This window comes from Anas acuta, chromosome 1, assembly GCF_963932015.1.
Source record: "Anas acuta chromosome 1, bAnaAcu1.1, whole genome shotgun sequence".
Lineage (NCBI taxonomy): Eukaryota > Metazoa > Chordata > Aves > Anseriformes > Anatidae > Anas > Anas acuta.
The window spans coordinates 105,898,293-105,925,374 of NC_088979.1; the positions used below are offsets into that span (position 1 = coordinate 105,898,293).

The window sequence follows — 27,082 nt, forward strand, 5'->3', positions numbered from 1 at the left end:
ACATGGGCAGATAACTAGATGAGAGATTTAGATTAGATGTTAGGAGGAAATTCTTCACTCAGAGGCACTGAAACAGGTTGCCTAGAGCTGTGGATGCCCCGTCCCTCAAGGTGTTCAAGGCCAGGCCGCATGGGTGCAACTTGATCTGCATCCCTGCTCATGGCAGGGGAGGGGTAGAACTAGGTGATCTTTAAGGTCCCTTCTGACCCAAGGCATTCTATTATTCCATGATTAGAGATACACCCTCAAGGGAAAATATGCCAACATCTTAATACAGGGAGAACACCACCATTAGAACACAGGCATGGACTCCAAAAAAAAAAAAAACCCTTATTATTATGCTTCCTATATTTACATGCTCATCTTGCAAATCTTGTAGTTTGCATTTATTAGTGTATCATTACATGAGTGATGTATTCCTGACAAATAATCTGCCAGTCTCTCTAGAATGTTTCTGACAAAGACAACTTACCTATTTCAAGTTGGGCAGATCTAATATACTGTCCAGTATTAAGGCTACTACACAATCTTTTACAGTAGAAGCAATCAAAATCACAAATGCCTTGGTTTTATAGTCCTCAGTTTATTTGCATGTAATTTTACATAGTTTATACTTCACATCATGCATTACTCCTTCTCTTGAAAAAAGTTGTGACAAGGGTTCTTGCCTTGCATTACTATTTGAAACCTGGAACTTCTGCCAATATAAAAAAAAAAAAGACCTATAAAACATTAGATCAATATAAGGTAAATATAGCATATATATTAGAAGTTGCTTGTTGTTTCACTACGAGGAAAACAATTTGGAAAAAAAAGATTATCAGTTCCAGTTGCTAAAATACTTCAGTGTATTTTCCTGTGAAGTCTCAGTGTATGGGAATGCTTTTATTAGCCCACTAACAAGCAATGATTAAACTGGTACAGTGGAAAATGAAGCACAATAGAAGACAGTATTATAGTTCTCTTCTGCAATACAGAATTTTCTGTCATAAAGAATATAGCAGACAGGATATTCATGAAGTTCTTTCAGTGTGAACCTTGTGAAAAGACTGTTTTCCATCATGTTGTAATATTCTATCATCTCCCTTATTTTGCCTAAGAAGTAAGCCATATCAAAGTAGAAGTAAGCATTCTGAGAACTATGAAGAGATGTGTAAATTACTGAAAAGTTATTCCAATGTAGAAAACTGGGTTAAAAAAATAAAACAACACCACTTGGAAATGGTCACGGACATCTTCCTCTTTGGCTACTTGAAGAGTTATAAAAAAAGACATTAATTTCGTAACCAATTCTAGTGTGCCTTTAAAAAAGTGGAGAAAAAATAAAGTATGTCTCATTAATTTGGTATGAATTTTCCAGAGTACTCTGCAATACATTTTCAAATATAAAGAATCTTACTTTTTACAAAAACAAGTTCTAGCTTATTAAAGAACTCACTTGAATAATCTTAGCAGCACTCCAACAATTAACTACCTCAATTTTACTGAAAAAACTTGATCACTATATTTTGAGACTGTTTCTTCTTAAACCATAAGCAATGTTTCAGAAGTTATAAAAGTGCAAGAACCACCTCATGTTCCAAACTGAAAGCATGTGCTAGAAATGATGAAATCAGTATTACGAGGTCCTGACGTCACTGAAATTAAAGCAATAGGAATAATTATATCTTAAGAACATTTTCCAGTGGAGTATCATTCCAGTGAAAACATAACACACTTTTTACTGGAGATTTTAGCCATCTAAATAAAATAATTATCATTTTTTCAGCTGTAGCAAGTAAGGTGCACAGACTAAGTGATTTGAGCAAGTAAGCAACACAATGGTCTCAGCAGGTCAGCGGTCAATTGGCTTCCCCATTTGGATGTTTAGCATTTTTGTGCAGTTTTAATAAAATAAAAAATGGCAGAGTACATTACGCTAAGGACCTTCTCATCCATTTGGATAAACACTTTAAATTCCATGTTGGACCTCACTGAAGAGGAGCCTCAAACTAGGTCCCACAAACCATTAAGGCTGCCTTTCAGCCAAAAACTGCTGTTCTATTTAAGCAAGCTACTATGAATAGGAAGCATTGAACATTTGAATGAACATTTGAATTCACTATCAAAAAAAGATTTTTGCAAGACATTATAAACACTGGAGCAGGATCATGCTTGTTAAGATGTTATTCCTGATAAAACTGTAAACAGTAATTTAATTAGCAATACCTGCTGCTTTGCAATATTTTAAAGACTAATTTTTTAATACCAGAACTACGTTTTTCTTTCTTTCATAATGGTTTCCAAACCAGTTTCTAGTGAACCCAGAGCTCTGCAATTACATGTGAATATTAATCTTGCATTTTAAACAGATAATATTACTACATTCGGTTTCAGAAAGATTCCTTAGAACTAATTTTGTTATACTTCATACTAGTACAGCATATCAGCACTTCCTCTATCACTTGCTTCTTCGGTGATTATAGAGATCTTCATTTTGCATTATCCATATTCTGAAGCACAATAGCCACTCTGCTTGGAATGTACACCTAGTAAAAAGATGACAAGAACAAGAAGAGCTGAGAAAACCACAAACCTCACAGGATTCAATTTCTACAAAAGCATATGTGAAAACACGTGTGAAATACTTTACCCATTCATAATTTCTAATATTTGCAGTGTATGGATGTTTAGCATTTAGCATTAGCAGGTCATACTATCACATTTTAAATGTGCTTAATTGCTTAGTCCCCAGCACTTGAATCATACAAGACAATCTAAAAGTTTAAAAGACATCTTAATTGCAATCTCTCTCCTCTTTTCTTTCTTTTTTTTTTTTTTTTTTTAAAACCTTACTTTGATAGATTTAAAGAGGCTACCAGTAGAGGGCCTCATATGACTTCCAATGTCCAATTTAAAAAACTTGAGAACATCTAAGTCAATAGACTGTATAACGATAAATGAGCACGTTTTACAACAGCATTTGAACACCCTTCTGCTGTGAAGTAAAGTCGCCCCAAGGTTCATCATATCATTTCATACAGGTAAATACCAGCCATATGACACAACAATGTATTCTCCATCTTGGCACCTGTGGAGTTTCAGTGTCTGAGGAATAAAACTTTCTCTAAAAACTATATACAGATTCAAATTAATCATTACACTATTGCATTTTGCTTTATGGTCTTTTACCTTATTACCATGAAAAGATATGCATATAATCAAAAGACTTCTCATAGATCACAAAAAGCTCATGGCAATATATTTTACATGACATTTCTTCCAAGCAAAGTAGAGTCACAATCTGAAAATGAGACTGATATGTACTACCTACCAATTACCTTGATATATGGTACTCCATCAATTGTCAAGCATATGAATGTGTTTGCTGAACAAGTCAATAAAAATGCAATTATAAAAGATAACACAACACTGAAGATTATCGGCTTCATTCTGACAACATCCTCCTTTACAGTACCCTCCATCCCTGTGGAACGTCTAAGACTGTGCAATTTCAACTACGTTATCTGCAAACTAGAGCCTGATGGCATGAAAGGCTTTCATAGTTTTCAAAACAGAATAAAGCAATAAAGCAAAGAGCTTTAGGAAAAGGAGGAAAAGAACAGCTGATCTTCATTGAACCAGACAGAGCCATGTCCAATGCTTCTTGAAAGGCAGCAAACATAATGATTTCCCCTAAGGTTTCAGTGATAAATAGGTCCTACAAATATGTGCAGTGAAGGAAATACTTAATGAAGTCAACTAGTTCAGAACGTATAGATAAAGGAGAGATTTTTCAAATACTTTATTGAGAAATTCAGTGCTCTGGGTTTATATGATGACATGAAAAGGGAAAGAAAAATTATTCTTATTTGCTCCTAACAAAGAATGTGTAAACAGCTACTTCAGTTAAGGCAACAAATATTAACATAAACACAGGATACAGCAATTCTTAATCATATTCTGGTCAATAATATATCAGATCTTAGGAGGAATAAATTATCTCATTGCCTTTAAAGTCAACTTGTACCAGCTGAGAATCTGAGAACAGCATGGAATCATCACACCAGTTCACTGTTGATCAGAGTTTGTGTAAAATATATTTAGATTGATAAGAGGTATATTTATGATTTGTCACAAACTGATTTAACTGCCACCTTATTAGCCATGTGTTTTTCCACATCTGGGCGATTAAATATGGGTTCTAGTGTTTATTGATTTGTTAGGCTTCTTGCAAAATCATAGAAAAGCCAACTGTGGCATTCTCTCCTAATCTTATCAATTTATTTCATTCACTATTTTAAGCATCTCCAAAGCTTAAATAAAACTGCAGGCAAAAAGCGACAAAAAAAGGACTCTCTCCATCTGAAGTTAAATATTCATTCCACTAGTGTACAAGTTTTTAAAAGAAAAAGAATACTACACAAGCATTAGATAATTTCTGTTACAAATGTTTTTTCTGCTTCAAATGTTTTTTTTTTTTTTTTTTTTTTTTAAACAGTATTTCCAGAAATACCACTGTGTATGTACTCTGGCTTTACTGTTTGTTTAAACAGACAGAATACATAACATTTGGGTGAGAAACAGGGGAGAAAAAATGTGACCAAAGAGATTGCAAATATTGCTAATATTTCCTGAGATAAAGTGACATCTGGAAGACTATCTGTCCAGGAACCAACAACATTTTCAGCCTTCTCAGCCCAGATTTCTCACTTCTGCTCCTTCTTAGGACACTTCAAATCCCAGAGCTCCCTCAGCCTTTCCCGTTCTTTCACCACCTTAATTACTACTTTTGTGAAAACACACCCCACTTATTTCTATTTTCTCCAACCTTTTTTTGATTTCCTCCTAGCCATAGACACTCCTCTTCTACCCAGACTAAGGGCCATCATACTTGTTGCAATTACTGAACTCCTTCAGCAGTCTGGCAGCACAGGTGTGCTGAGTAGTCTATGCCCTATCCGTGGTATGGAAGAAAAAATAAAAGCCAACTTCTTTTGTCATCTTTAAATACTGAAAAAAATGGCAACTTTTTTCTTTTTTCTTTTCTGAGGTAAAGCACTATGCACTTTCTTAATATTTGGTTTAAGTCTTTAAATTACTTAAGTCCAAGTTATATTAAAGAATTTTAAAGATAATTTCAACACACAGTAATGCATTAATGAAAATACCTGTTTTAACTTATTATGCTATGGGCCTGTGACAAACTCCATTCCATTTAAATTTGCATTCAGCATAACCCCAGTCCTTTTTCTTAGGGTTCCTACTCAGCATACTGATTTTCTAATCTTCACTGATACATGGCGTTCCTCTGCAGAATTTTTCTTCATTAATTTGTATGAAGCTTCTATTGGCTAAATTTATCAAGATACATCTGAATTAGACCTGTAACATTCACGACTCACACTAATTCAGTGTCATGTACACATTTGCTGTCTCATCAGTACGGTTGCTGCTGAAGACTCCGAACAGTATCAGACCCAGCAGCAATTCCTCGGGCACTCTTCCTGATACCACTCAACAGCTGGACACTCACCCTCTGACTACTAAATTTGCAGCAGTCCAACTAGCTCTCAACCTGCAAAACAAGCTTCAAGTCCAGCTTGTACTTCCTAGATAAGAATGCTGTAGGAGACAAAGCTGGAAGTCTTACTGTGTTGATTGTATTAACCTCATGCACACAGCTAGAGTCCTTTCATCACAGAAAGCAGGCAGATTAATCAGGCATATTTACCTTTGCTAAATCCGGATTGGCTTTCTGATTGACCCATCTCATATGCCTCTCACTTGTTTAGATATGGATTCCAAGAGGATGCCGTCCACGATCTCTCGAGGGACTAACAAAAAAAGCATACTGGCCTACAGAGTCTTTAGGTTTCCTTTTTGCTTTTACTACAGCCTTTACTACAGCTGTCAGAAATTTTCCCTGACAACTATGATTTTTCACAGATAATAGCAGCCTTGCAACCACACCACCAAAATCTTTCCAGATTCCTGGGTATATCCTATTTATCTTGCCTCTTTAAGGTGTCCCTAACCTATTGCTCTGCTGCTGCTTCTTTCTTTTCAGGAGTGTACTGGCACACAAAAGGGTCTGAGAGCAGACTTTGCCCTCAGACACCGAGGCTTGAAAAAAAAAAGCATTAAGTACTTCTGCTCTCTTCAGAGTACCTATCATGTTTGACTCCTCCCTTTGTCAAGGGACTTGTGTTTCTTCTTAAGCTCTTCTGCTATTTGTACACTTTCTGTACACTTGCAGAACTCCCATCTTGCCATTCTTTATATCTCTAGCTATTTTTTAGCTTCAGCCAGGCTTCGACCTCTCTGATTAGGCTCTTAGTAGTTTACAACTTGCTTTTATATTCCTTCATTACTAACCCATATTCTCTTATTTGCCAGATGCTCTATTTTGTAATTAAGTTTGTCAAGTAGCTCCTTATTTTTTATTGCTGTGTTCAGCATGCATATTCTTGTCATTTGTAATTTTACATAGAACAGTTATCGAGGTGTTGACTTTCAATTAACAATTATGAAAATAAAAGTCACTTAAGAACTGACAACTGACTTGTCTTTAAGGTCTGTTTTAGAAAAAAACAGACAATTTAAACTTGTCCATTTTAAACTGTAAGGCAATCACACTGAAAAGGGACAAATTCCTTATAGATCAGCGTTTTTGGCATTAATATAGTTTACATACTCCAATACATGCATGAAAACATTTATTGCTATCAGCCTGCTACACATTGTGTTATGTCAAAATCATTCCATTCAGGTGGGCTATCGCACAACAGGGGAAAAAAATGGTATTGCTACTATTTGCCAGGAATGTATACAATGCTTTTCAGCCATACAAATGCTTATTTCTTATACTTTTTTTTTTTTTTTTCCTCCCTGTAAACATCCAGATAATTTCAAGAAACAAGAGATTAGAAAAGCTATAAAGAATGCAGGAATACAAAATACAGGAAGGATCTGTAGACAGCAGAACTTACAAGCATGAAGCTCACTCTATATATTTTGAGAGGACCATAATACGTAGCAATCTCCATATATATATATATACACACACACACACACACACACACACAAGCAAGAAGTTCTACAAAGGACAATGTCTACTTTCTGATCCATCAGACTGCATTCAGTACCAGGTGCAAGCACAACTGAAATTGGCTGGAACTGCAATGAACTACCCTTCATCCTACTTTGAGGGTTGGAAAACATCAAGTCCTAAAAATCATTTCAAGGTCATTTTGCAACAGATGGGAGAATTACTGGAACTCAGAGCTAGATCAGGCACTGCAGAAAAAATATTTGATAGTGCATATTGCAGCTGGTGGATGCAGAAGGCAATGTCACAAGAGCCTGTGCCAACATTTTCCCAAACTTTTAATTAAAATGAGGGCTTTGGACTATCTCATGTCTCTGTATCACTACTAATTGTCAGACACTGACACTATTCTGAAAATATAATTAACCATCAATGAATAGGATACGTGATAGCTTTTCCTTTCTGACTATAATTTGTTATACAAAACCACAGACATTTCAGATTTCATTTTGCCAGACATTGCAAGTGAAAAAGAAGGTATGCTTAAAATAATGTGAAGTTCTTCCTTCCAATTTGTTTTTCAGTTTATAGCTGTAAAGCATGAATATGCAGAAAATCATTTCTCAGACTGTCTTGCTTCATTTATGCAAAAGATCTCCATATATTGCACAGGCCCTATCTTAAAATTTCTATTATCTTTTGTATTTTTTCTTAAGAAAGAGTGCTTTAAAAAACAACAAAAAATGACAAAGACAAATGTGAATGGAAGAAAGATTGAATTAAATTGGACTTCATTAACTTTGGAATCATTACACTTGTTTGTTGCTGTTGTTTGTTTTAAGAAGTCAAATGATCAATGAGCAACTAAATCTATAAGTCTTAATCATCAAGAGGTAAAAACAACACAAGATCTTGCTACTATGAATCTTATCTGATTCCCCTAGTTATAACAGTTAGCTTTCTAACTACAAACACTCTTTCATATATTCTGCATATTTGTAAACGGAAGGAGGGGAAACAGTTAAAGACTACATCACTCCCTAAAAATTCAATACATAAATCCTTATCAAGAAAGTAATTCAAATGACTATTTTCAAAGCTAAGGTCACTAAAAGCTTTTAGATCATCTCAGTATGTGAATATTTTAATTTGTCAATAGACTCATGGAAGCAGGAAGTTGCACTTTGACATTAAATATTATACATTATGGCCAAGGTTAAAAAGCCTAACCCAGCAATAAGGATATTCTTAAAATAAGCCACACAATTTCTATTTCATTAGGGGGGGAGGGAGGGTGGCAGTGTGGAGTGGTGTATTTCAGCATCTATTTTTTAGCTAACTGGAGCTAACTGGAAAGAGGTATGCAGAAAGGTGGCAAAAAAGAAATGTATAAAAGCTGAAATACATTAAACAATAAACTGCATACTATTTTGCCAATGACATAAACACTCTACAATATTACATTTGGCCTGTTTGTTACTCAGTTATGGAGATACAAAGTATAAAACCCACTGCTTCCCTATAAGCCCTTACTTCTATGTGTTAAAAAATACTTAAGTTACTTGTACTACATTGATATCAAACAACATTTTACAGTAAAATTCAATCAAGTCAGTTGCCTGATAAAACATTTGGAACAATGAATATCATTAAAACAGATCCCACTTCCCCCCACCTGGTCTAAGTCTCAGGTCCAACAATCAAGAAAGCTATCAACAAATGACTTTGTACATAAAGGGACACTAGGATCTGACAGGAGTTGAAATGCATCTACAGCATTTAATTTACTAGCTGTAAAGAAATGGTAAGACTTAAACAAAACAATGTTTATACAAGCATTGAAAAAGCACAAAATTTTCATAAAACATGGCTCAAAAAAGACTATTGGGGAGTATCATGTGGAAATACAAACAGAAATAAAACTGTGGTAAAAAGTTGATTTCTACAATAGCAAAGAAGTTAACGGCTTGTTATTAGAAGGTTTGATGACATGGAAGGTTATATAGATTGCAATAAATTTGTTAACAATACAGACCAGAGCAAGCAGAGAAATGGAAAAATTAGATTATAATCACTATTTAAATCAGTCATATTACAACGGATATTTTGGTGCATTTTTCTATTGAGTGTTCAAGGTGTGTCTAATGATTTTGAAATCTGGCCTTCTTACAGCATTACTACACAGAACCCGAATTATCATCTGTTCATCAGCAAAATGTTTCAGTGCAATACCTAGCAGTGCTTACAAAGCTTCATCCAGTTTTCTTTGCTCCAGGTATTTCATATTTCCCTTCTTATTTTGCACCATCACTTTGTGTTTTTCTTTTATTACGTGATATTTCTAGAATGAATCATGTCACATCTGATCTCCTATTTTAGTAATGTTTGTGCACTATTTAAGCTTGACTTGAGCAGCAGAATTATTGCATGTGATTTTATTTTGCCATAGTACTCTGGGCCTGTTTTGCTGATAGTGTTTACTAACACACCTTAAGGGAGGTGCATCTGTCACCATGAATAAAAAAATAAAATCTTTTGAGTTTTATGGTGGATGAAGAATTAAATTTTTTGAAACTAAATACTTAAGTTTTATGCATTAGGCAAGTACAATAAGATAAGTATTAAAAATATACAGTAAAAAATTTGTGTGAGTTCACTGAGGTGGTTGGCATACATCTTCTGAAAAGATACTTGAAAGAAGACATCTACTTGGATTTTATAACCTTCAAGTAAGATTAAAGCAGTTCTCAAGGATGACTGATCATCTAAGAACTAGGATTTAAAATGCTATTTACAATAAAACAAAAAATGTTTTATTGTAAATAAAAAAATGTTTTATTGTAAAATAGCAGTTGCAGATATTTACTGTAGCTTTTGTTCTTTGTTTCTTGAAGTTCTATCTTGCTAAATTTGGTCTGGTTTTCCGAGTGCTTCCCCAGCTACATTTCCTTTGTGTCCTTGTACTACCATTTTACCTTTATGTGGTGCTTGTGGCATCTTCTGGGCTGTTGACTGAAGCTGGTCTGTGAATTGTACTGCTGAAGGATATAAAAGACAGTTATCATGACCCATTCTGATGGGTTTCTATCTGACCCGGAAGTGCCATTGCCATGCCACAATTTATGCTGCAAAAATGCATTTGCTGCTTTGCTTGTCACATGCCTTATCTTCTACATGCTCCTAGCAAATCACATCTTCATATTGTTGCATTTTTTCTCTCTTGAATGACTTGCACTCATCATCTAAAAGTCCAAATGTGAAATATACATTCTAGATTAGTTAATAGCCTTGCATAAGTTGAGTTAGTGGCAGATAATTAAGATGCTCTCTAATCACTAAAGCAATGTATTTGAATTGGACACAGGAAGCAAGAATTCTGGGAGCATTAATTTGCTGTATAACCTTCAGGAATGAACTCTCAGGGTCTGTTTCTTACTGTGCAAATGAGAATAGATACTTACCCACACTATAAAGGCATTGTCACATACAGACATTAAAAAAATGTTCCCAAGATCCTTTAGGCCAAGCATGATAAAAGCACAAGAATTCTTTTCATGAAATAAAACCACTTTAAAACATGCAAACAAAAGAAATGCCAGTACTCTGAATATAATGAAATAGGGTGAAAGCAAGTGTGAGATAGATTAAAATCTACAATAATTCTCAGGAATATAGATCTCGTGAGACACATTAAGATGTCACACCAGAAACTGATTTCTCCATTCTGTCATGGAAGAGTGGCACACAGAATCCAGTGCAGAGATCCTCCGTATCTGTAGTCGGTTACAATACAAATGTAATGTATATACAAGCATTTCTGTGTACAGCTATACCTGTGTATAGCAATGCACACACCCCTTCACACACATATGTTTTAAATATGGAAATCTAGTCAACAACTTAACTGTTCTCAGAACTTTTTCAGTGAACTCTGCCTTAATTCATGGTCTTTTTGAATCTTAATCTCTGAGTTTGTGAACATACATACCCATGTATGTATATATGTATACACATATGTAATGAATGGGAAAATAACAAATTCATAAATTGTTAATTGTAGTAAGTAATTAGGATTTCAAGAGTAATGACAAAGGAGTGATTTTGGTTTTGATTAGTCACCACCTCAGCTAACAGAAATCATATGCAAGTATATGCCTCCCACTTTACCTGAAGTGATCTGTGGGAAAGTCTTTATTCATTATTTAAGATAGTTTAGGACTGGAAATTCTTGATGGGAATAGAGAAGGTCTGTTCTATGTTGGAAATTTTTTCTGTAAACTGAGGAGAGGAAGTAGCCAGTTGCCAATACATGATTTGCTCTTATTCATGTTTGTGGAGTTAAGCACATGATATTAAGAAAGCGATGCAAAAATTAGTTTCTATGGAGCTCTATTCACAAATAAAGCATGAAGATGGTATTTCTCAGACATGAAAATAAAGGAAATGATTATGTTCAAAATGGCAATTCAAAAGCATGTTAGAAGGTTTTCATGCATATTGTTTGGCAAGGAATGTTGTGTCTGTACTGCAAGAGGGCATGCACATTTAAATGTAATGTCAAAAAAGGAAAGTCAGTTAACTTTATAGGTCATAATAAAATCCTAGCATCACCTCTCCTATATTATCTAAAGGGTGATTTCAGAAAAAAGCACAAACAAAAAGTAACACAGAAATATTCCTAGAATATGCTCCATACTTCTCCAAAGAACTTTAAAAATTGTTCAGATAAAAACATAATGTCTTACTTACCATAAGTGAATTATGTCGATAATTGTGAGGATATTCTTCAGAGAAATACTCTGTATTGTGGTCCAGCCTTTGATGTCCCCCATATTCTGAAGCATCAGAATCCAGAAGGATTTTATACTTAAGGAAAATTGTTAAGGAACTATGCCAATTTATTGTTAAATGGGAAATAAAGCAGAAAAACTGAAAGAATTGTTGAAACATATTTCAGCCTACATCAATATATAGGATTTCATTTTTTTGTCTTGTTTTGATTTTTAAATCAACCTAAGAAAAGAGTGGGAAAATATACAGAACCTACAGCTACCGTGTGACAGTTTGTCTTGAAATTTTCATCTTAGCATAGTGATTCCTAGTAAAGAAAACACCTTCTCATCTCCTAAAATCTTCAGTGAGAGATAAATTTACAGAATTACAGTGGTAATATACACAGCAATTTGTGTAATGCTCTAGACTAAAAATGCAACACTAAACAAAATGAGTGGCTGATTTGACATAACAGAATTGTGAACGACCATAAAAATTACAGTCACTGTTTAACAATCAAAGAATCTGATCAAGTGTCCATAGGAAAAGTATATACTCTTACAGAAAAAACACTTTACAACTCCAATGAAAGTTTTTCAGAAGAGAGTTTGAGTTATTATAACACAGAGGAACAAAAGGAAGGTTATTTTTAATAAAAGACCTTGTAAAACAAATGTTCTGACTGTAGTTGCTAAAATGGTATGTTATTTAACATTTTAACAATGAGTAGGACTACCTGCACACATACTTAAAAGGATTCAAACAGATTTAACAAAAAATAAGAGAAAATTTTAAAAGAAGAAAATCAGAAATAAGGTGGAAAATAAAGAAGTAAAGAGCTAATACACAAAAGTATACTTCTTATTTGGGACAACTACAAATTAAATGTTTTATGATTTTCTGGACTTCTCACCAGCAACATTCAAGGTTGTTGGAACACCTCAGCTGTAGATGTTGACTGCACAAGCTATTTAGAACCCTTTAATTTAAGTACCTTTGGATTTCTTGCTTGGGTATCATTAAAACATCTTTTACCATTCTGAAGTTATAACAGAAAGACTCAATCTATCCCACCATGACCAACCAACCAACCAAACAAAACATACAGAGAAGGAAATAAACATTCTATTATCCACAATCTGTTTTCTTAATTTAAAACTATGGAAGAATCTTGTTTTGCTAGGGCTTGTATTTAATCGAATTAGGAAAGAGTAAAGCAGCCCTATTGATTTAAATCTCCAGCAACAAGAAACTGTTCATCTGAAGCATGACATAAAAAAAGATGCCTAAACTAGAAGTGCAAATTTAACCTGTGATTAGAGACTAGAAAATTGCACAGGTTTTGGTGACAGAAGGTAAGAAAAAAGAAATACAGATACAGAAGAGGGAAGAAAACCAAAGCGCTCAGTTAGTTTCTTAACATTAGCCATTCAGTAGTGTCTTCTCCAGAAGTATTTGCAGCAAAGGAGACCAATGTCCGTGACTGCTATGTTAGTATTTGATTTCTAGAGGGTAGGTACCAAAGAGAGAAACAGAAAATCGCTGCATTCTCTAATATCATTTTCATGTGAGTGTTTGTTAAAAAAGTATTTTGTTAGAAAAATTATACTTTATTAATCAGCTTTAATACTCAATGTGTGCACTACTCACCTCAACCCCTCACCCCCTTTCATTTTATAAACATGCCCAACATACCATTCATCTGTTACCATGAACAACATACCAAACCAGACTCCAAACTACAGCTCCTAGTTTTCTCTTTGGTACCCTTTCAAATCCAGCATCAGCAAGGGCTGCTACAATTCCACTGCATATTGTATGAACATGAATGTCTCCCTCAAGCATTTCATCCTTTGCTACTGTGATCTACACTATACATTAAATTTAATAATTTATCAATGTTGCTGAAAGCCCTGACATCTCTAATGATTCCTTTAAAACTATTTACATCAAATGCAATTGTTATAGCTATGCTAATTTTGAAACAAATTATCCCATTTCCTTAATCCAGGCTATAAAAGTATGTCTAGCAATGCTCTATAGCAATCACTGCCTCTCCACTCCTCACAACATAGATGATTTGGCATAAATACTGCTAACCAGATCCTGAATAATGGGGTCAAAAGCATCCTAAGATCTCCACAAATTAGATATTTCTCAGGGAAAAAGACTTTGTTTGGTAAACAAGCCCATTTGCCTTCCAACTTAAACCTCACAGAAAAGCTACATTTCACATTTCAGAATTTTACAAGCATTTAAGTTTACCATCATGAAAACATTAAACAACAGTTATGCATTTTAATTAAGCACATAATAGAGGTATTTTCTTTTGCAGTGGGGCCTCTCTTGTTTCAGCAGCAGAGTGTTGGATACACTAGCCTGTACCCTGACTGAAAAAAGACTGATTTCTGTTCAGTTTGATGCTCTGATTTTAAATTTCCTTACAGCTACAGTAAAGGAGAGCAGCAAAAGAAATGAACTCTTGTACAGATAGAGTTGGAAGTGGAACGTGTGTCATTATCAACCACATTAATTACTGAGTTACTATGCTTTTATGGTATTTTAAAAAAAATATATTTTAACACAAATTTCTAATTTAATCTTATGTATGCTTAATGACACATAAAATACTACTAAGTAAATGAAAACCATAAAATAATTTGTATTTTGTTCCTCAAGCTTTAGTGTTGAAAAAAAGAACCCCAGTATTATTTGTGGGTGTGATAGACCTGCATAATTAGGAGCTTTGCCAAACAGCAGATAGGAATTTCTACCAACTAATTTCGAAATTATTTAAGGCTTACTGAGTATTTGTAAAGAATCAGTCCTCTATATGGTCAGGTTTGATTGACATAATTTTATTTGAATGTGTTTGATTCATGACAGATATTTAAGTGCAGGTCCTCTGTATTACACACAACTCCTATTACACAGATTATCTAACTTGATGGGTATCCTGTCATGTAGGAAGTCCAGACATGACTGAGCAAAACTGGAAACAGAGGAAGGATAACCAAACGTGTATGAAAAGACTGTCATCCTGTTACACATCCACATTTTATGTTTTCAAATCTAGGACTAGACACCATTATAGTTTAAATTTTATTGTATAGTTAAATGTTTAATCACCCATACCTCTGTTTCTCTGGTGTTCTCCAGCCATGCACATAGAGCATGCGTGTGTACATACACATTTATTTTCTTTTCAACTCATATGTAAACCAGTCAGGTGTAAACTTCACCTGTATGGTGAAGTATGTTTCACCATACTTCTCAATATATAAAAATACCTAGTAAAGATTTCATTTTTATCCCTTGCTACCATTTCTTGGCTAAAAGCAAAAGGATATGGTTCTAGAAATACAGATTGGACAAAGCTGAAGTACAGATCAAAAAGGATCAAAAACTGTGCTGAAACACTTACTTTATATCTGTATATAGAAACTTTCAGAAAGCGAATTGAGGCTAGAAAGAAAGGTATGGACAACAGACATGGGAACACTTTGAAGAAGCTTTTGATCCTTTAAAAAGTTTGGGATCAGCTGGCTGCCCGGAGCCAGTTACCGCGGCAAAAGCTAACACCGACATGACCCCACACCTATTACAGCTGGAAATAACACCCTTACGACAAGATTAAATTTACTCATTCTCATTATATCCACAGAGATTAAAAATTTTACTCAGCCAAGTAAAAGCTAAGGTACACCTGGATGCTTTGTTTGGGAGTGTCCAAAGAAAGTTTTGGGTGGTTTATTTTGTATGTTTGCTTGCATAAAACAAACAACTTTCCCATAAATCCTCTTTCAGTATTTTCTAAGAGAAATAGCTACCGTGTATATACTGTCATAATTGCACACAGCATACAGAAGACCATCTCTTCTCAAGAACACTACATCTCATTAAATAGTTTAACGTACTTACCATTCAAAATATATTAGTGAAAGCTGCACAAAAAGCAAGAGATATTTAGCTAGGACATTTGACACAACATGCGGGATGTTGTGTTCTGCAAGAAAGCAGAAAAAAATCCCACTACCCTGCCCCAGAATTCATTGTCATATATTCTTGAAGCAAAAGATCCTCCAGTACTCACAAAAAGAGCAGACCCTCCACATGCAATCTTACATTATGCATTACAGCAAAAATAAGCTTTATAAACATGGAGAAGTGAAGAGAAGAAACAAAATTTCTTAGTGAAAAAGTTTAAAAGTATTATCTGTTTTGACCCAGAACTCTACTCTAAAAACAGAAATTACAAGACGGCTTTCTTCTTTCAAATAGAAATTCATATCATAGAAGATTAAAAGAAAAAAAAAGTTTTCCTCAATCATTAGGAATCCAGTGTAACACTGAAGTGCTGAAAAATTATATTCTTACTCAATCCAGACGGTGAATTAAAGCAGTTATATTAGCATTATTCAAGAAGGACTTACAAAATAGATCCCCAAACCCAGAAAAAATAATCCAAACTTAAAATGAATTAATAAGTTTCCAAATCAACACATCTGCCTATATGCAACAAATAACTTGTTTCAGCAGATACAAATACTGGTGAAAGCAACATGTTTTCAGATTTTACCACTTGCAAAATCATTAAGAAGTGGTCGTGACAAGACAAATATATGCAAATAAATGCTGAGGCTTCCAGTGACTATGATTTTAATATTAAAGGAATGCTAGCAGTATTGGACACTCTAGTGCTCTCCCTCTTCTTAGGCATAAATGAGTTCACATGATTTCCATATACTTTCATGCATATCTATTATCTAATGCCCTTGCCTGAAAAGACAGAAAAAATTTGAGTTATTAAACTAGGATTTACTGAAGTTTTTAATGAGGATGCATTTAGTAACTTCACCATCATCCTTAAGTGTAGCACATGAAAACCAAGGCTGACTCCATCTGATGCTGAGTGTTAAACTGCTTCTTAGTATGGTTAGTTTATTAGCTACATGTACAATGACTGCAGAAGATAAAAACTCTCAACTAAAAGCCTTTAATGAGTTGGAAATATTTTGACAAATCTAGTCCTCAGACTCTGGTAAAATATTTTTGCCCACCTGCAACGAAAATCAAAAGCTACCTTTCAAGTATTGTACCAGCATTCTCTTTTGTCATTTTAGCTACAAGCATACAAGTAGTCTACACCTGAACCAGATTCAACATTGTAATAAATGGATGCTCAAAGGTCAGATTGAATAAACTGGCAGAGATGTGTTGAATGACTCACAGCAGAATTTAAAATCTGAATATACAAGTCTTTCCAACTTTGCTCATTAAAATAAAGTCACTCTAAGTCAACAACATAGAAGACTACAAATTACTAAGGGGCAACCCTTATGAAGTGTGGATTAGAAACCTATCATTAATGCACCACAACTTCCTTGTACTACTTTCATTTAAACACAAAAATTGCGTACCCTGTTTTGTTTGTTTGTTAGCACTTTTGCAATTCAAAGTTGGAAACTAAATGAGGAAAAATATGAAAAATCACAGATGTAGGTTTCATATTTCAGCTGAAGCCTTCATTGATTTCAACCACTACCAGAAGTTCAAGTGCACCTAAATGCACCATCATCTGAAATTGTTTTTCCTTACTGAGCCATTTTTGTGTTCCTTACGTACCTGAACCTCTGGCTGTACTTAAGATATCGTACTAATTTTCTCTAGGTAAATATGTCTCAGAAGATAAAAGGGAAACCCTCTCTGGTTTCATGAATAAGACATACTATGGCTACTCAGACAGGGTTTTCTCCTCTTGCAGATTTTTATTTTTTTATTTTTTAACCAGTTTAAAAAGAATATAAGGCTTGGTACACATGCCTACTTTAGTGAGACAATATTAGAAGCATACACACAACTTGTCCCAAAGACAACAAAAAATACAAAACAAAACGAAAAAATATTTCAGTTTGCTTCCCCCTGACACCTGAATACTCAAGTTGTGTGTCTAAAGGTTGACAATGTGAAATACATAATTTGTCTCAAAAGCTTCATTTGTCTCAAATGAAGAAAAACACCCCCAGATTCAACACAACTCTTTTCAAAGCAATGTGTTTTAACTTAAGATCAGAAAATTCAGAAATCCATCGTAAAGTCTTTTCTTTACTAAACAAGTTCAAATCAGATCCGTTTAAATATTCCACTATTTCAATCTATTTTTAAAGTCAACTCTGAGAGTGCTCTGGCATTATCAAGAGAGTTTGCTTTCCAAATCTATGCAGGCTCCATTTATTTATTTATTTATTTATTCATTCATGTATACTCATCTTTAAGAACTTTGCTGACAGAAATAACAAAGGGTGAAAAGCTGCTATTTAGGAAAGCTACTGCTAAATAGCTGCAAGAGCTCACTTAGGCAAGAAAGGTGACCTCTGCTTACCACAGGAGTTTACAAGCACACATGAGGGTAAGGCACAGTATCATTAAGCCTGTCTGAAGGAGAGAAGATAAGGATTACAAGTCATAGGATGGGATCACCAAACATTCACGTTGGAAGTCAGCTACAGGGTCAGAACAGGTTGTTCTCAGCTTTATCCAGTAAGGTCTTTAAAATGGTTGCCGTAAATACTGAGCCTGCATAACGTGTTGGGTAAACTGTTCCAACATTTGCTTGACTGTCAGCACTCTCGACAAATTTCTGGTTGGAAGGGCAGCATCTCTGCAACTAGATCTGTAGCTAGTGAAGCTGTAACGTGATTGCACAATTCAGATTTGAGATTCGATTTACTGGAACCATGTAACTTTTTAACATTTACTCCTTCCCAAGAAGTAAAGATACCTGGGGTAGAGAATGCTGTTCATCATCTGTTTTTCCAAACTATGTATAAAAGTTGTCGGGAAAAGTACTCATATAGAGAAATCATGAGGATGACAATGAAGACGAAACAGGACTGTCATGTACAAAAGTACTAGCTGGTTTGAGAAGTCAAAGGCAATAACAATGAATCAGGGCCAAAGGAAAATATTTACCCTGCAGAAAGCAAGAATAGATAAGCTCTCCTGGCAACAATTTTCATTGCCAAAATGTTACCACTTGAAGTAAAAGAAAATAGCCTGCCAAAAAGTGAAGATCAGAAACAAAATAAGAAGGAAACCCGGGTGCATTAACAGCTGTAGAACTGTAAATCGTTATAATAAAGTTGGATTTTAAAGATACTGAAGACCTGCAATTTCTTGAAGAAATTGATTTTGTAAAAGAAAAGCTATGGGCACAAGCATGATTTATGAATTATTAACTTGCACACAAAATGAGAAATATAGTCACAGAACAATATGGCTGAATAAAGAACTTTTCATTCACCTCAAATCCTAGGAAGAAGTATAAAGAAAACAGAAACCAGATTTTCAAGCTAGGAAGAAATAATACCAAGGTAATAATGAGGAAATTAAAGGAACAAAATGATATGCTAGTAACATATGTTAAGGAGAACAAGAACTCATTTTTAAATGCACCATGTACACAGAAATGATGAAGAAAAGTGAAGCTTCCAGAAGGACTGTAAAGTGCCTACAGTGTTTAGTTTTTGTTTGTTTTGTTTTGCTTTTAACAGTTCTTGAATTTCAATAGAAAATCAGGAAACTAGCTTAAATAATTTCAAGGTAAAGGGTACCTTGGTTCCTCCTCTCCACACACTCTTAATTTTGGAGAAGACTGAGGTGTCAACCTGCAATTGAGAAAGAGCATATTAGAGAGCTTTTAGATAAATTTTCAAATTAAATTAAGCACCTCGGCCTGATGAACTTCAACTCCAGATATTTAGAGGGTATTTGAAACCACTTAGGAGTTAGCTTATGGCACAGTACTGAAGTGGAGGGGAAAAGTACTGTACCTTTTTGCTTCAACCAAATATGGATACTTTTTGCTTCAACCAAATGTAAATATGGATATATGGATGTATTTAAATCCACATCAGTTGGTAATCATGATGACAAAATGCTGATTTATTTCACTGTCTGCTTATCCTTGTTTGCTTGCAATATATCTGATTCATACTGTGCTAATAGGCAAATGAATAGCATAATTTATATCCTCTTTTCATCCCACTGTTGTTTAGGATGTAGGGTCTTCTGACACAACAATCTGTGCCACAACAGAGATGGTGCCACTCACGAGTACCTACCTTCTTGTCTTGGAAGGAAAACGGAATACTTTGTTTTACTGCAGGGAACAGCATTCTTCATTATCAATGCAGGCCATTCTTATGACCCTTAATTTGTTGTTCGTGCCAGTACTTGCACAAACACTTTTCCATTAATGTATTTTGTACATACTAATGATACTTCTGTTATAAATCTATTATTATTTTGCAGATAGCAAAATCTACAGCTGCTTCAAGCACGCTACCGTAAAGTCAAGAAATGGTCCCAGGTGAAGGAAGGAAAGTTCAGCTGGGATAAATGCAAATGCTATACAGGTAGGAATAGGAATTATTTAACTGTGAGGAATAGTGCAAGATGAGAAGAAGTGAACAGTTAGGAAGTACAGAAAAATAACATATGAATTACAAATGGAACATGCCCTGGCACAAACACCACATAGGAACTGAGTTATTCAAGACCATGAATTTGATAAACTGTCAGAACCGTGACTTGTTTTTGGCATTGAGCTTCAAGGAAAGCTAATTCCAGAGAATGGCTGAATAACTTCAAGAGAAAATCAAAAAAGTGACATCAGTGTCATCAAAACAGAAAGGATCTCTCTCTTCCATTAAAAACAGGACCAATAATAAACAGTGCTTCAATTGCTGTAAGACATTTCAGTTAGAAAATAAGAATAACATTGTAATAGCAGAGACAGTAACATACCGGAATAGATCCTACTACAAAAGTGGCGAAGTTATTTTGAAATTATGGTGGTTAACTTAAATGGAAAACAAATCATAGCTCCTTTCCTCTTCTGCTTCCTTTCAGCCATTTTCCTTCTGAATAGAGGAAAAAAGGTCTTACTGCAGACAGGCCTTGGAATCACCACTAGCCCACAAAAACGTCTAGACAGGATTAAAAAAAAACAAAACAAAATAAAAGCAGAAACTTATAAATGGCTTCCCTGTTAGCATTCAAAATTTTATCTACAATCAGAACTAGAGACAGCTGACCTAGATGTTGATTATTTGTCTATCTCCAAACTGAAGCAAATTAGGCAGAAACAATTTGTTAGCTCAAGCTGCCTGTTTCTTATGAAAAGGCTTCTGAAAGAACATAATTCATGAAGTAGAATTCCAGTATCAGTATAGAAATGTTTTCTTTTTTCCTTTACATAATGAAACTGTATTTTGGAAATAGCATATGCTACCCAGATTAATGGCAATGGAAACCTGTGCCTTTTTCTACACAGATCAAACTTTCTCAAGGTGCATTAGTAGGCTATATTTCTTATTCACACATATTAACCTTAATGTATGAACTATCTTGATGGAATTTGGCATTTGGCTGATTCTAAATTAAGTCCTTTGTTTTCATTTGCTGTGTACACTCCGAATTCTAATAGGTAGGGACAGTTACATAACTGTACTTCAAAGCAGCCTGCAAAGTAGCATCTTCGCCTTCAGCAATCACACTCCAGTGACTCACTCAAGTGACCTTATTTGCTCATTAGAAGCTCTCTGTGCAGGTTGCAAGTGTCAGAGAGCCAGAGTTAACTTTTTTTTTTTTTTTAAGTATATTTTTGCACCATTTTAATGACAAAATTTGTGATATTTCAGGCCTCAGTTAAGTATTCACGTATCAGTGATGACTCTGACTTTGAATATATTCACTGTAAATCTATGCCAACAATAAGTGACTCTTATATTCATTCATTGTAACTTCACAATGCTTTGGATACATTATGCCATATAAAAATGGCAATATTTGTAACGAGGTAACCATTTCTTCCCACTATGAAATCTCCCTACTTGCATTTTAGCAGTTTATGACAACATAAAATGTCAAGACACAGAGATAGGCTAGTAAAAACTCGATATTGCACAGCAGTATGTACAGACTTTTATACTCACATACACAATTAAGGTCTCCATCCCTGAACGTCTCACATTAGGATACATGATCTTAGGAGAACAAGATGTAGACTGAAACAACCCACTTTCAAGGGAAATAAATCAATGGAGAAGACAATTTTATAAAAGAAAAACTGACTCCAAGTTGGCTGTGACTCTTCATAAAGCTGCCTGTTCAGGAAGACCTTCCAAATTAAGCAGGGCCAGAAGTACTGTAAAGTCTACTATTACTCCTCTTAAGAAAGTACAATAATGTTTGCTATGCCAACAGCCTACAAATAAGAAACAGCTGAAAGAAGGATGATGTCTTCAATGTGGTAAGAATAGAGGAATGCCTACAAAAACAGAGGTCGGAAAGGCAGGAAGCTCTGTATCATTTAATATACCTGATAAGAAATCTGAGAAGCTATATATGGCAACAATGTTATGATATGTACTATTAGAATGTATGAAGAAATATGTCAGAAATATGACAAAGTAATTCACTTAATATAGACAAATGTAATAACAAGAGTTACATACATTACTTTGATTAATCCAATCCATGAAACAAACCTAGGTATGGGCTGATGTAAAGCTCATCACATTTCTCACAATTCCCAGGATCATTCAGACAAACTTTTTAATTAAAACATTTGAACCATTATAGCAGTTACCTCTTAAGCCTTATTCAGTAAATTGCCTCTCAGAGTCAAATTCAAAATCCACTGACTTCTTAAAACAAAAACAAAATGGTAGCAATAAACTCATGCTCTTAAGTACTTCTACGTCATGTTTAAGTTCAAAGGGAGAATAAAGAATTGCTTTCAGAAGCGGAGAAAAGTTGTCCTGAAAATTTAAGGTCACAAGACAATATTTCTTATTTATAGGATATATATTTTCTTAAAATCTCAGGTTGAATGTTACAAAACTACATACAAAATCCAGAGCTCTAATTGCAGGACAAGAATTAGAAACAAAGCAATTCATTGTTAAAAACACCCCAACATATTTAAAGAAAAATGATACTAAACATTGGTCTGCTGGATGTTGGCAGGAAAGAAGAAAGGATGCCAAAAGCAAGTAGCCATAGTAGTTAATAATTTTAATCTTAATTAAGTTAATCTTGAAAATCCCAGATACTGGAATGAAGAGAAGGTTCCTGTCTCCAATCAGCTATAGCTCAATCTCAGAGTTCACTCCCCTCATTCATACATTGAACTGCCATAGAATAAACTGACTAGCAGAAAGATTGTTGAGGTGATTGATGTGAAGACTCTATATTTGAGATTCCCAAGTGGAAACACTGAATTATGAGAAGCTCACTGTTTCTCCTCAAAGTACAATACAGTAAAAGGGGACAACACTTCCTTAATTAAACGAACAAATGTCTCAGAGGTAATGGTGTGTGTTTGACAGAAACATAGTGGCAGTGATAGCACTGAAGACTCCCAGTGCCATATAGATCCACTATTTGATTGGGGTGGGAGGAGTTACTGAGACAAAACAGCTTTAATAAAAGTACCGTGTCTGTAACTGGCAGTTCAATTTTCAGTAGAAAAATTAGCTCAGTAAATGAAAACATTAGTATGTATCTTTATGCTTTAACATTTTTTTTTTTATCATTAAACTGTCTATAGTAAATTATGGAAATAAAATTATACTACACACACTTAAAAGACAAGAGTGTACTGAGACTAACATATTAAAATAAATACATGCTTTAAACTGCAAATATGAGACATCTGTATGCCTTTTATAACAACATACTTGTTTTGAACACACTTGAGCTGCTGTTAAGTTCTAACATGATTTTCAGTGAATAAGAAAAAGGATCTAAAAAAAATTTGATCATCTACCACTAAGTGAGTAACAAACATTTTCCAGCAAGTTCCAACTTAAATAAAAAAATAAAATAAAATCAATTAGCATTGACTGTGCTGCTGGCCATGATACAGTACAGAAAGCTGTTTCAATGCTCAGAGTGAACTAGCCAAAGACCAAACCAGCTGGGCCTTCAAAACCAGTGAAGAGCAGATCTTGCGATTTGCTTCACAACAGCTACTATAGAGCACTTGCAGCTGAAACAGGAGCAACGCATTCAGGATTCAGAAAAAAAAAAAAAAAAAACAGTAAATGCCTAAGGAAAAAGATTCTTGTGCTGTAAAACAGATACATGAAATGTTTCTGAAATGACTGAAAAATCTAGAGTACTGGTAAAGAAAAAAAAAAAAAGACTGCTTATATGAAATATTAATTTAGTCAGACTAGTCATAAAAATATTTTCTTAAACATAAAATAAACCAAGTAGCTTCAGAAGTGCCTGAGCACAGCTTAGTCCCATCTTCACTTTAAGGGCTAAGGAGTAGAATTTTTGTAAAACTCTGCAGCACATCTACTTACATGCACAAAAATACTGCCTCGGTATTTAATTCACTTAGTACAAAACAGAAAATGAAGCTATGGAAACAGACTTATGTAATAGTTAAATAGAAGCCTGATCAAGACATTTACAGAAGATGTAAAAAATATACCAAGTTCTTGAAAAGGAGGATTTTTTTTTTTTTCGGAATATTTCTCAAGAATTTCTGAGAATTGAACCTTAAAAGCATGTTTGACAAAGAAAGTTAGAAAGCAAACGACAACATGTTTTGGATTACAGCTTCTTCATGAGGGGAGCAGAGGGGCAGGCACTGAGCTCTGCTCTCTGGGGACAGTGACAGGACCTGAGTGAATGGCATGGAGCTGGGACAGGGGAGGGTCAGGCTGGGGGTTCTGCACCCAGAGGGTGGTCGGGCACTGGGACAGGTTCCCCAGGGCACTGGTCACAGCACTGAGCCTGACAGAATTCAAAAAGGGTTTGGACAACACTCTCAGACACACAGTCTGATTTTTTTATGGTCTTGTGTGGGGCCAGGAGTTGGTCTTAATGATCCTTGTGGGTCCCTTCCAACTCAGGATAATCTATGATTCTAATTGCATCTATGTAATACCAGAGCAAGAAAGTCACGTTAATTCTATTATTGTGTGCTGTAGCCATTAAAACTGAACTTACACCTTTTCCATCTGCAGACCTCAAAGCATTTTACACAATGCAGAGGAAGTAAAGCAGCATCCACTTAAACAGGTATACATCTGATGCCGATGACAGTCAAGTGCTGGTGTATCTCACAGCATCAGATTGATATTTTATTAATCCAGATTACTACTCTGCTATACCTTTTCCAGGCACTCCTGTAGGGCCATACAGGCAGCAGAAGAAAGTACTGTAGAAGGTGGGTTTGACCTAATGTTTCTAAACCCTGCTACGTTTCAGAGATCAGCAGGTAAATACAGCACTGCTCAAAAGTTAGAGTAATAGGGTGCCACATCACACTAAAGCAACTGCAATATGGCAAAAGTTTGCTGAATCTACCAATAAATAAAAAGAAAGTAGGCCAAAAGTTACGAGCTGCAGTGATTTAAACCGGCACAGCAAGACTGACTAAAGTTTGTTTGTGAACACACTTAAACTTAACTTGGGAAAACTAAATTCCTCTAGCAAGTTAATGTTACTTTTTTTTTTTTTTTTTTTTTTTTTTTTTTTTTTTTTTTTTTAAATCTCCCTCAATGCTAAGGATTTGGACAAAATAGTAAAACTAGCCAATTATTCAAGAGTAATCATTTACTGCTTCTCAGCTGAGCTAAGAACACATTCTCAGTCTACCCAGTTATAAAACAAAAACTGTACAACCTTCCTGGAAGTTTAAATTAATACATTTTCCTGTGTGACTCTGTGCACAGACTCATCTTACTGTGGTCAGTTTCTCTTGCTTATTTAAAATGCAGAAGTTTCTCAATTGTTGTGTCACATAAGAGAGAGAGAGAGAGAGAGAGAGAGAGAAAGAAGGGCAAAAAGAAGAAAAGAAAAAATCAAAGGGAGACTCTCAAATGTAGTCTTTAAATCTCAATTTTTACTTGTGTTCTACAAAATGATCTCATGAAGAAAACAAATTTGTAATCGTTATTTTTGCAGTAAAGCAAGCATTAAAGACTGTACCAATGACAAATAAGTGTTTTCGTACCTTGTAACTAGTTTGCATTCATACTGGAAAATTAGTTTTTAAGTAACTAAGTACATTTCTCTGTACAAATGAAACAGTAAAGAAAAGGATATTTTCCTGGAATTTCAACACCTACTCTGTAGTCTGTATAACTTTGGTATGGGTGGAAGTTGAAAATAAAAACAAGACCTGCTCTCTCAAATGCAATGACCTTATTGGATTCATGCTTTTCACTCACAAAGGCCTAGGAAGGAAAAAAGAATAATCCCATTACTATGTAGTATTTAATTTCTAATTGAGTTACGGAAAATAAGAAAAACACTGCTGCAATCCATCATTTCAAGTAAAATTATACAAGATTCAAGCAGTATAGATGTGAGCATTACCATGCAAACTAATTGTAGTGCCTATGTAATGTAATAAAAAACTTCTGGTCACTAAACTGCAGCTTAGTTTTTAAAAGGGAATTTAAAGAGGTAGAAGTATGCAAGGTATATAGAGCAACGGAAAAAATCTTGCTCAGCAAAGATTAATAACATGGTCTTTTTATCACACTTTTATTTAGCAAAAAATTGATTTCTTTTATTAAATTTTCCATCTATTTGTTATGACAATCAGCATCGCTTCTGCTAGTAATTTGGAAAATGAGGCAGTATGTTTTTTTTTTTGTTTTTTTTTTTTTTTAATGTGTGAGAAATTGCTTTGAAAAACCACATTGAAATGGTGGACATACACCACCTTTGCTCTATTAGCTAATGCCATTGATAACTAGAAGCATATTTAAAAAAATCTTCAAAGTGGATTATAACTAATATGAAATAATTTTAACACTGAGAAATGATAATTGAGTTGCTATAATAAAAAATACAGTGCTATGTTTATGTAAAACAGAAAATGCAAAAGTGACAGGCTGAAAACTAGGAGACTATAACTTACACTATACTCTATGTAAAGCATTTTCTCAGTAACAAAATAATTATTTATGTAAAATTAAATTGTCACAACAATTTACACTTTTCCAAAGCAATCCCTGGATTGGATTACACACTATTTTATAGTTTATTTTTTCCCATCTACACATACTAAATAAAAATAGCAAAAATAATAGGAAAAGAGCTTGCTAGGAAACTAAAAGGAGGCTGTTTCAGATTGCCATTATCCGTGGAAGATATTCCAGTGACATGTTTTGACAACTTCAAATATATAGTGGGCATTACACAGTGCATAATAAAGTGCTATTTAAAATTTCTGCATGTAAA

General features: G+C 34.5%; 1 protein-coding gene across 3 annotated transcripts in view; it reads right to left on the reverse strand.

The window, feature by feature from the left end:
- Nucleotides 1-563: 563 nt before the first annotated feature.
- The window catches only part of GBE1 (1,4-alpha-glucan branching enzyme 1), a 169,916-nt gene continuing 143,397 nt past the window's right edge, over nt 564-27,082 (reverse strand). Inside the window, exons 14-17 of one of the 3 annotated variants that reach the window (XM_068691217.1) lie at nt 25,937-26,067; nt 11,780-11,897; nt 10,006-10,065; nt 564-2,528 (exon numbers count right to left, since the gene is read on the reverse strand). In XM_068691217.1, the coding sequence (XP_068547318.1) occupies nt 2,472-2,528; nt 10,006-10,065; nt 11,780-11,897; nt 25,937-26,067 (366 nt within the window). In that variant the 3' untranslated portion in view covers nt 564-2,471. Of the gene's footprint in view, nt 2,529-10,005; nt 10,069-11,779; nt 11,898-25,936; nt 26,068-27,082 lie in introns of all 3 variants that reach the window. The other 2 variants (XM_068691208.1, XM_068691224.1) reach the window with 2 other exon arrangements.